Source organism: Varroa jacobsoni, unplaced genomic scaffold (assembly GCF_002532875.2).
Source record: "Varroa jacobsoni isolate VJ856 unplaced genomic scaffold, vjacob_1.0 scaffold_1463, whole genome shotgun sequence".
Classification (NCBI taxonomy): Eukaryota; Metazoa; Arthropoda; class Arachnida; order Mesostigmata; family Varroidae; genus Varroa; species Varroa jacobsoni.
The window spans coordinates 221,437-231,670 of record NW_019214365.1 but is presented as its reverse complement, the minus strand read 5'-3'; the positions used below and the strand labels follow the sequence as shown (position 1 = coordinate 231,670).

At 41.1% G+C, this 10,234-nt stretch overlaps 1 protein-coding gene across 3 annotated transcripts in view; it reads left to right on the top strand.

The window, feature by feature from the left end:
- The window catches only part of LOC111270332 (uncharacterized), a 13,231-nt gene extending 3,900 nt beyond the window's left edge, over window positions 1-9,331 (top strand). For 2 of the 3 annotated variants that reach the window (XM_086972451.1, XM_022850495.2), the window contains exons 3-10: window positions 3,509-3,907; window positions 4,150-4,283; window positions 5,067-5,234; window positions 5,578-5,792; window positions 6,418-6,747; window positions 7,339-7,440; window positions 7,696-7,883; window positions 8,586-9,331. In XM_086972451.1, the coding sequence (XP_086828577.1) occupies window positions 3,552-3,907; window positions 4,150-4,283; window positions 5,067-5,234; window positions 5,578-5,792; window positions 6,418-6,747; window positions 7,339-7,440; window positions 7,696-7,883; window positions 8,586-8,616 (1,524 nt within the window). In that variant the 5' untranslated portion in view covers window positions 3,509-3,551 and the 3' untranslated portion in view covers window positions 8,617-9,331. Of the gene's footprint in view, window positions 1-2,644; window positions 2,814-3,508; window positions 3,908-4,149; window positions 4,284-5,066; window positions 5,235-5,577; window positions 5,793-6,417; window positions 6,748-7,338; window positions 7,441-7,695; window positions 7,884-8,585 lie in introns of all 3 variants that reach the window. The other variant, XM_086972452.1, reaches the window with a different exon arrangement.
- Window positions 9,332-10,234: the final 903 nt, after the last annotated feature.

Sequence of the window (10,234 nt, the reverse complement as noted above, 5' to 3'; positions counted from 1 at the left end):
TTTTAAATGTTTGGCGGTCAAGTGATATGTACCATTTTCTCTATGCGACCACTGTTCTCGTTTCGCTAAAATTACAAAGTCTTAGCCAAATTCAGATTCGAGGCGTATCTGGTGAAACTATTTTTAGTACTTGATTTAAATCGAAGCTCCGATGGAAAGATTTTGAATAAAAGCGGTTTGTACAAGAATGGCTTTATAGCTGAGTATCCTAATAGTCGTGCTCTGTGGTAGACCTTTTCTACGCTAGCAATTTTGTGCGACAATAGTGGGAAGTGTTCCCTCATTTTTCGAAACTCTGTGTTTTGGCAAAGGAGTCTACTAATTCGTATTTTCCACTTCTAAATAATAACTGTTCCTCGGCTCATTTTGACACCTTACATATGCAATTACGAAAAATAAGCGAAAAGCCTTCAAGGCCGATAAGCTCATCACTTAGTCCCACGTCGGCAACAGCCGTGTCAGACAGTGAGATAAAACGGGTCGGCTGTGTATGCTGTACCGAGATATTAGCATAAAATGGAGAAGCTGGGTACGCCAAAATCTGGTTACAGCAAACTATAACCCTCGCCATCGCTGAAATAGCTCTACACGTCACTGTTCGTTAAAGGGTGAGGATATAATATCGATAATAACGTATACGGTACTAGCGTAGAACATGGCCTTGAAACCCATAGTGCTGCTGAATTGTCCTTAAGAGATGGAACTATTTAATTGAACTTGAGACGATTGGATTAAGCACCACTAATATTTCTCTGGGTGGATGCCCTTAGATGCCATACATGCGCCTGAGGTGAATCGCATCAGGTCGGTGATGTTCCGTTTGGAAGATGAGATTTGACATTAGGTGTACTAGAATTGTTGAAATATCTAATAAGACTAAGCTAATGTGTCTCGAAAATATGTGAATTTTCTGCGAAAGTAGCTCTATTTGGCACAGATGCTCAGGCCCAAATGTGCTGCTTCTAGTCTAGGTGGGTTACCAGAAAATTGCAATCGAGGAAATATTTTTTCGTCCATCTTCGAAGCTATAGAACTATTTTTTTTTTAAAGGTTGGTCACGGGTACTACGGGGGAGTAGATCACAAACGACAGTAGCCTGTAAAAAAGACAATCGTGAAAATGCAAGAACGAACTTTACATGTAGTCTGTAGCAAAAGCCGCCATGCCGCTATATGGGAGTAGCCAATAAAAAATATTGGCTAAATGGTTTACAACACACGCTGAAAACGATCGACGGAATTAGGATTTTTTCTACCATGTCGATGCGAGACCACGTATCATCTAACTAAAAAAGAGATTCCGAAGATTTGGACGGATGGGAAATTTTAATATGTTCACTGTACAGTTGGCACGAAGCACACTATTCGTGTTCGCTTCTGCAGAATTCTAAGTAGAACGTAATCCCTATTACTGATGGGGTTACGGCACATCGTGAATAGCCGAATGTCAAATAACATCGATAAGGATGACATTTATCTAGCTTAGTGAGCCTTTATTTATTGTAATGCTACCGAGGTCAAATCGCGTCAGCAATTGGTAGGCGCCGCTACCAGTTGTGCAACATCAGCCCCCTTAACATAGGAAGGAGTCTCCTTGTGCATGACCCATACGACTCATATTAACTGGAGCCTGTACAACAAAGTTCTGTGGCGAACTAAAAGCCGTTCGAAAACCCCAGTTATGGACCCGAACCTTTTTTTCGCTCTACGTCATTCTACGTCACAAACGGTGACGTAGAATGACGCTGCATTATCTGCACAATTCCATTGGCTTTCTACTACCTCGTTTTAGCAATTCGGCCTTTTACATTTACTGCTAGCATTGCTGGTAGCAATGCCACTACTGCATAGTAGCGGTATTAGGTGGTCGGGGAGGAACCATTCGGACTAGGTGATAGCAGCTGAGTGGTAGGTAGTCGCGTATCGACCGATAATTGAATGTATGCTAAGGCCATCTTAATTGGTGCTTCAATTTTGGCTATGATGCAAGAGTATTTCGTTTGTAGCTGTGCAGAAGCATATTGTAGGCAGGACCACAAATGATCGTTAAGTTGCGTGTCCTCTGCCCATTTTGAAGTTTGAACCTACAAAATGGCGGTCATTAATTCGAGACCTATAATAAGCGCGCAAAAGGGCTGGACAGCAAAGGAGAGATGTCTCGGGTGAAAGGCGGTAAGCATGAGAGTGATGACTGACTATATGACGCATAGGGCAATTACCGAGATCATTGGTGTTGCTGTGAAACGACCTCGTAGTTGTATCCGCAAGTCGAGAAGTTCAGGCATTGTAGGAAGCACTTGCTAGTCGATCGAATCTATTTTATTTTCATTTATTAAATCTTTCATTAATGCGAAGGCACTAGTATCTAGAAAGCAGTATGTTCTAATGCTCATGTATGATTCATTAGCAGACAATCATTATTATTGGCAAATAATGTTTACGCTAATTTTTTCTTTCGACCTGGGTGGGTACCTGTCTCTAGCTAAGGATAATCCAAGTACCCCAAGAACCTCCCTAATTCAAAACAATCGAACGTTACAGCTGAAGCGTAAATTATTTGAATCGGTAACTTCATTTCTCATTACTTGCTTACGCTGAATAACAATATTTTCGTTCCTCTTTAATAATTAATTTAATTTTTCTAGGAGAACGCTTAGGCAATTTATGATAGATCGATGATAGAAACAACGAACGGGACTGTCGTAACATATTGAGTATCGGCTAATAGCTTCAAGGTGATCAAATAACGGTAGAACTGACATCTGAAGTGTAATGATCGCCGTCATGAGGAACTCCCTGTAGCTTCTTCCCTTCGTACGTATGGATAATTCGTGGCTCTATTGCCGTCTCGAAATTTATACCTACTGTTCGAGAACCCACATTCACTCGACGTAAATGTGGGTTCGCAAAAAGACATAATTTAATTGATACAGCTTCGTGCGTGCCATCGCTATATGCTGCAAATATTTCAAATTAGCTCAAAATTTTTTACCAAGGCTAAATGAGCCGGTTTGTGAGGCTACGATATTAGAGCTAACCGCACGGACTAAAAATAACCAGAGATATTATAACGACAATCTATGACGAGAAGTGCCGCGTTTTCCGTTCTCCCGACAGAACAAAAGGCTTTTACGCTCGCAAAATTAGCACTTAATTGACAATGGTTGGGTATGGTCCAAGTGCAACATTGCCCAGCTCTTTGTTAAGGGTCGAAGATGCGAAGGCAAAGATTTAAAATAATAGCACCTAAGCAGTTATTAAAATATTTACCTGGTTTCATTTGCTCTGCGATTACACCTGGTACCCCAGCCGGCTTCGTTTAATTCGCTATAAATGTGTATTCTGAAAAACCCCGGGCTAAGTTCTTTGTCGCTTTATTCTAATAATTGCAAAGTCTACTGCCGAAACTTTCCAAATATCCTGGCTACAACCAGCTTAGTCATTAAATAGTGAGTGCGCATATGATCAATGGCTGGTCTAGTCGTTTACTTAGCGTTATTGGATTACAGGGATTGTGCCATTGGTAGGAACGCATCAGTCCTCGGCTCGCCAATGGAGGACATTCCAACCAACAATTGTCTCTCGCCAACGTCGTCGTCGACATCATGGCAAGATACCGTTCAAATAGAGAATCCAGGGACCGATCATACTTCAGTTCAACAAGACAATGGTGGCGCTGGTGCAGAACCGTTTGGGAAAGGATTGGTAGCTGTGTCGATTGAGAGCACGAAGTGCATTCTATGTCTAGCTTCCTTTAAATCAGCTGAGGAATTGCGCGCTCATATTCGGATTGTGCATGCTAGGTCTGCAAGGCACAAACGACGAGTCATCATAAAGGAAAACGTATCGAATAACCCCGATGAGCAGCAGGAATTAAAACCAGAGAGGGCTCCGACTCCGTTAACGAGGTGTGGGCGCAGGTTAAAAAACTTTACGAAAGTAAAAACAAACCCTGCACTGCTATCGACGTTTTTTCAACCCTGTTAAAAAATTATTGATCGTAGTTTAGCATAGAGGCGTGATAAATATACCGGTCAGCTGTACGGGAACGGTGGATTTTCTTTATCGCCTATTATCCGTAGCAGTACATTTTAAAGGATCTCTCACCTTCCTTCGACTTGCCCTATTCTATTTTCTGTCAAATTTGCAGGGAAGGCGCAAAAATTAAGCCGCCGCGTCGTAAGCGCCGAGCACCAGGATTAAGTGGTTCTCATGAATGTTGTCAGTGTCGAAAGCGTTTTCAGCAGCTCGGACATCTCCGCAACCATCTTCGACTTCATACAGGTTAAATAAATAGGCTAATAAGAAAACAAGGCTGACATCACGTGAAGCGTTATCATGTAGGAAACTTTTGCGTTTTAACAAAATACAATAAATGGTCACACTCAGTCCTGGAATAACTGTGGCTCAATTAATATTTTCGGTAATAATAATAATAATAATGATCAAGAGGAAATTCCTAGAATTTCGAAATAACAATGTATATATAAATATATTTACTCGTATATATACAATAAGGTATCTGATAAATGCGGAAACTGAATCCGTGTTGCATCGTCCAGGGAATTTTTGCCTAAGTTTTTCAGTCCTGCTTAGATTGGCTTTTAACTAACCGCATCATATCATTCCCCACCGTAAATCAATCAAAAAATTATTTGCCTAAATCTAATATTTCGAGTAACCGGTAATACTTTGAGTACAACAGGCAAATGGCGGGCGTCACTGACAAGCAAATTCTGAATCTGCCCGAGCCTGCCTCTGAAATTTACGCCATACCTACCTAGATCACCTCCTTGCAGTGGGTTGCTGCACTAATTAAGGCTAGTACTATGCCATTTTGCTAAGCACAAACCAATCAAGGCCGATTTGAAGTTTAGCGCTCGGTAATGTTTTGTAAAGGTTTACTCCATCCCTTCGAGTTAATGTTAATTAGAAGAACAGTCTTTATATTTGATAATTTTTCTTTGTACATTGTTTTATCGCTGTAGTTGATTCAGAAATGTTAGATTTATAAACACGTAGATGGTTGTTTATCGGTGTTATTTCCTATTCCAATGTTATGTGCAGGAGAACGTCCGTTTGTCTGCGAGATCTGTGGTAAAGCTTTCCCCCAGTCCGGTCACCTTGTCTCACATGTGAATTCCCATACAAACACAAGGCCTTACGAATGCCAATTTTGTAAGAAGAGATTTACTCAAAGTGGGCATTTACGGAATCACGAACGGCTTCATCTAGGTTTGTTAACGCAAGCATTTCTTGATAGTCTCATTTGGTGCCGCTTTACACCGGCGGTCTGCGATCGCATGCTAAGGTGTTAACGAAATGTGTTTACCCAGTAAACCTGACATTTGCACCCCTTCATTTTATTTTCATCGAAATGATCTCTATGGGCTTGCATGGTACCGGTGGCCATGTCACAAACGCTGTTTTCAACATGCCCAAACTGCCATTAACAATAAGGATACTTTTTCGCAGTCTGTCAACGGTAGGCAGCGTCAGCACCCTTTCAGAAGCATGATTCTCTCATTTTTTTTGCCGGGCGTTGCAAAAATACTTAATTTGCTGTATTCGATACCAGGTATTCGGCCGTACCAGTGTGCTCAATGTGATAAATCCTTTACCCAGTCCGGCCACCTAGTCAATCATTTGCGATTGCACGATGGCGAGAAGCCGTACAGATGCTCTGTGTGCAATCGACGATTCACTCAATCCGGACATTTGGCCAGCCACGCAAAAATGCACAATAGTAGCAGGGGGCATGAGTGCGGCATCTGCCACAAAGGATTTATTCGAGTAAGTTAACTAGTCAAATGTACGACGTAAACGCTTTATCAAAAGGTGCATTTTGTTGTGGAAGGCAAGACCTGCCACGTCTCTGGCCACCAAAACATCTTGCCACTGCAATCTCTTTTTACTCAGATGTCTGTAGAAGTCGACTGCATGTAAGTATGCGTGATTTCTACTGTACGTCAGCGTGACACTGTATATACGCTTTGTCATATCTGTCACGGCATACTAAAGCTACTAACATGTTATATCTATATATATATATATAACATAATAATAACATGCTAAAGTTGATCCTATACTTGCGTATTAAACGATCTACGTGTAGCACGCAAAACCATTGCGTTTGTTTGCGTTACACCCATTAGTAGTTAGTCTACTGCTCGATTAGCTCAAGGATATGCTCTAGGATAAATGATTCTCTTGCTAATGCCGCGCCGCAAACTTCGGTTGATCCCTGATGCAAAACTCAACGTAGCATGAAGCGAGCGCGCTTTATAGAGTAATATTATCCTAATATTTTTTTGGACGCGCCGCAAACTTATGAATCTCGGCTGATCCTTGATGTAAAACTCAACGTAGCATGCAGCGAGCACGCTTTGGAGTAATATTATCCTATTTTTTGGTTTAGGCCGAACATTTGATAGAGCACCAGCGGATACACTCCGATCCTCGACCCTTTGTTTGCTCTTATCCAAATTGTGGTGCTCGATTATCGAATGATAGTTTGTTATCGATGCACATACAATTACATCAGCCAGAGGAGGCAAGCACGACATACAAGCGGCATTGTACAAGCAGACCACCAAAGGCGACTGAGACCGTTGTCTCAAAAAGAATTATCCCGTTCTCGGCGCCCAATAACGATTGCAAGAGTCCGCAACGACAGAAACAAGGTGCAGACCAACACGAGGTATCTGGCTTCCTCGACAACGCGAATTTTGGCGGGTCCAACGGACTGGTAAGTAACAGTGATCAGACGTACTGAGGAGGATTTAATGAGTGGGAATTTCAAATAGAACCGCAGTATTCGTACTGCGGTCCTATTCGACTGATTGCAATGCGTTCTACAGTTTGTATATGAGGGAAGTCAGTGCACTAAGACTCGATGTTTGTTATACAGTGGAGAAATTGTGTGATAGACCGATTTAATCGAGCCTAAGATGATCATTAATCAACGAATAAGTTCGAAAGCAGAGCCAGTAGGTTATGTTAGCTTTCATTATCTACTTCATGGTACTACATGGTCGTTGGATTGCTGAACGGACGTATTCAGTGATCATCTAAGTAGCTCAAAAGAAAGCAATTTCTTCCATAGTCTACCTTTGACAATGCGGACGAAGCCCGATGATAGCCCTAAAATAAATATCTATACATTGTGATCTAGTCATCAAGAATGGAAGGAGACGTAACTTTTCGTGCTTTGACCATCAGTATTAGGTTTATTCGGTTGCGGAACTTTCTGGGGCATTTGAACAACGGAATCAAAATAAACAATCAACCTTATATATAGGTATATAGGTAGAGAAGTAATATCTGGATATGGTTTCAGAGTGGACATCCAGTCATCATTCGGGTCGACCGAGATACTTTTGCTTCTGAGGAGAGTCAAATGGAGAATATGAGTACCGTTTCGTTGAAAGACCCACAAATGGTTCGTATTATGTTTGCGATTCGAAATAGAATACTCCTAGAACTAGTATTCAGATGTCTGATGAGTTAGGTACTTCGGACCGTGCTAGTAAAAATTATGTATAGGTGCTTTTGTCATGCAAATACGTGCTAGATCATGCATGTAGATCTGTTATCTACGTAAAATCCGTTACACAGTCTGCTGTCTCATCTTCGGTTAATTTAGTAGCTAGTGTTAGCACTAAACACTGTATCATCGGTAATAACTGCATTTCAGCTGGAGGACGATGGGATCTGTATGCCAACCGCAGTTGTGCCGGTGGCCAGAACAAAAGAAACGAGTATGGAAGACTCAGATGGCACCGATGGCAGTGAGGAGAAATGCTTATTGGAACTTATGTCCAGCCGTCCTGAACTATCAGATATAAGTTTGACTACTAAAACGGTTGCGCCAGATGAATCAACGTAGGTACCTGCTATCTCTCAATGCACGAGGTGAACATTGTCATCTACGCTAATAGTTCTATAGGGAGTATAAGCTTTTACTAGCATAGCCGTAACGGGCCCTAAAGTGGAACCAGTTCTGATATATCTGCTGGCAACGCAGCCTTGCATCCTTGTTCCTCGATAATGTTCTTTCGAACTCTATTTAACGTATTTAGGCATTTCCTGTAAATAGGCATGAGCCAGGTAAGCACTCGAATTGATTGGTCGATACGCGAATCGGGCGTAACCATCATTATGTGATGCTTTGCATTGTTATCCCGGCCTTGAACCAGCGTGCGCTCTTTAGAAATCGGATCGTACGTAGACGCTGCATGTTATTGCTCGAAATGTGCTCGACCCACTTAAACCATGCAGAAGGACGTAGAAACTGCCCATTCATTAACACTGAAGAGCTCGGAGATTCAACGGATTAGTAATGAATTCATATTCTACGAACGCCCTCAGAGCGTTTTTTTCTCCTCTGGGCCGGGGTTACCTATAAACCCAGAATTTCTGGTTCATTCATTTCCTGTTTTTATGCAAACTACATTTCCTTGAGTAATTCTTATCTGTTTTAGAACACCAAATACTTGCCGTTCAATTTCTAAAGTGACACTGATTTTATTGTATTACTCTATATCATGATTGATTTTGTGATATATGAATAATTATTGATAACAGGTATTATGAAGACAGCTTTGGACTGCTGTAAGTTACACTGGACGAGCTGTCGTACACCGGACGGGGAACGTCGCCGAAGGTTTCAAAACGTGAAATCTGTCTACAGGGTCTTATTATTATTATAGTAGTCCTAGGAGGAGTAAGCGGAATCTCGGGCATTCCAGTGTTCCTACCACTACAGAGTACTAATGTGTGTACTACATATAGTCATGAATAGAACAAGCGGCATCATCAATATCAATCCTATCACAATCCTGGCTGTGGTATTGTTGTCTGAATACTATCTACATAGTTTTATCAGTCGCAGTGGATTTTCAAAAATGTACAGGGTATAATGTTATCAGTTGCGGTTTTTAGTATTAAGCAGGCAAAATTGTGAAGACTTTGGTAATACCTCCCCCTACCTACCTACCTACCTACCTACCTACCTTCCTCCCTCATACGGGGGTGGTTTGACAAAATTACCCCGGATGAGGTACGAAAGTCTGACCACATAATTGTAAGCTTCGACCTAGTCTTGTCATGTGTGGAAAAGCAGCTTCAAATCATTACGAAATTGTTAACGATAGGTATATTAGACGTGAGCGTCATTACAATTTTAACTATTGTGGATATTTATCAAGTGAACATTTTATCTGAACAGATTACCTAAATAATCGAAATTACACAATCGATAATAAGATGCTTTCAACCTGATCGTGTAACGGGACTAAATAGAAAAAGAAAAAAAAAAATAGCAAAAATAATAGCGTTTTCATTTGTACGTAGTTTTTTTTGACTCGATAATAATCAAGTGTCTAGGCCTTCATTTTCAATAATACAAAATTTTGAGTAGTTGGAAATTTTATGATCACGTAATGATGTTACCGGTACATTTGCTACAGGCATTTGCATGTAACGTAAACGAGGGTACTACAACCAGAAATCTATTTGTGCTACAGAAGTGTTCTACGTAACATTGAGACTATTAGTATAGAAATTTTGGTTGTATTACCGCTCTATTTAGTATTCAGCTATTCCAGCTACTTTGTTTTTATCTGATTGATGGATCGATCTGTATCGAATCTGTTTACAGGCTTTTTAGTTTTTATGCCAATTACATAGTAACTGATAGTAAGCGTTGAGGACCCGACTTCGTACCATGTGCATATACATCATCTAATTCGCGGTTATTACAGAAGCGGTAATTCCCGCTGAATTTACTTTTCCAATCTCTAACCTTCGAGCCCAATGGCAAGAACATTTGTTTTCGCTGTTTCTTAATTCCTCGATTGTCTCAGGATTTTTGTTTCCAGGTATTTGTCGTTGTTTCGAAACAGAGGGAGATTCACAGAAGCTAGATCTAATCAATATGATTGCTGCGGTAACGCATGAACTGATGGGTAAACACGCGATCCAAGTGGTGACATGTGAGGTATCCCCATGGTAACGTAAGTCTAGCTTCGTATTAGCAGACAGTTTTGCGCTTCCTTGGTAATACTTTGGCACCATTAAGGTCGGTACGCTAGAATCTGTAACTCCCCAATAAGCGAAGATGGCATAGGCTGAGTTTGATCTTTCGATCCGAGTTAGACCCTAGAGCGACATGCTAACTATTATGCCTAAATATTCATGCCCTACCCGTACATCGATACTTTCAACCGATACTG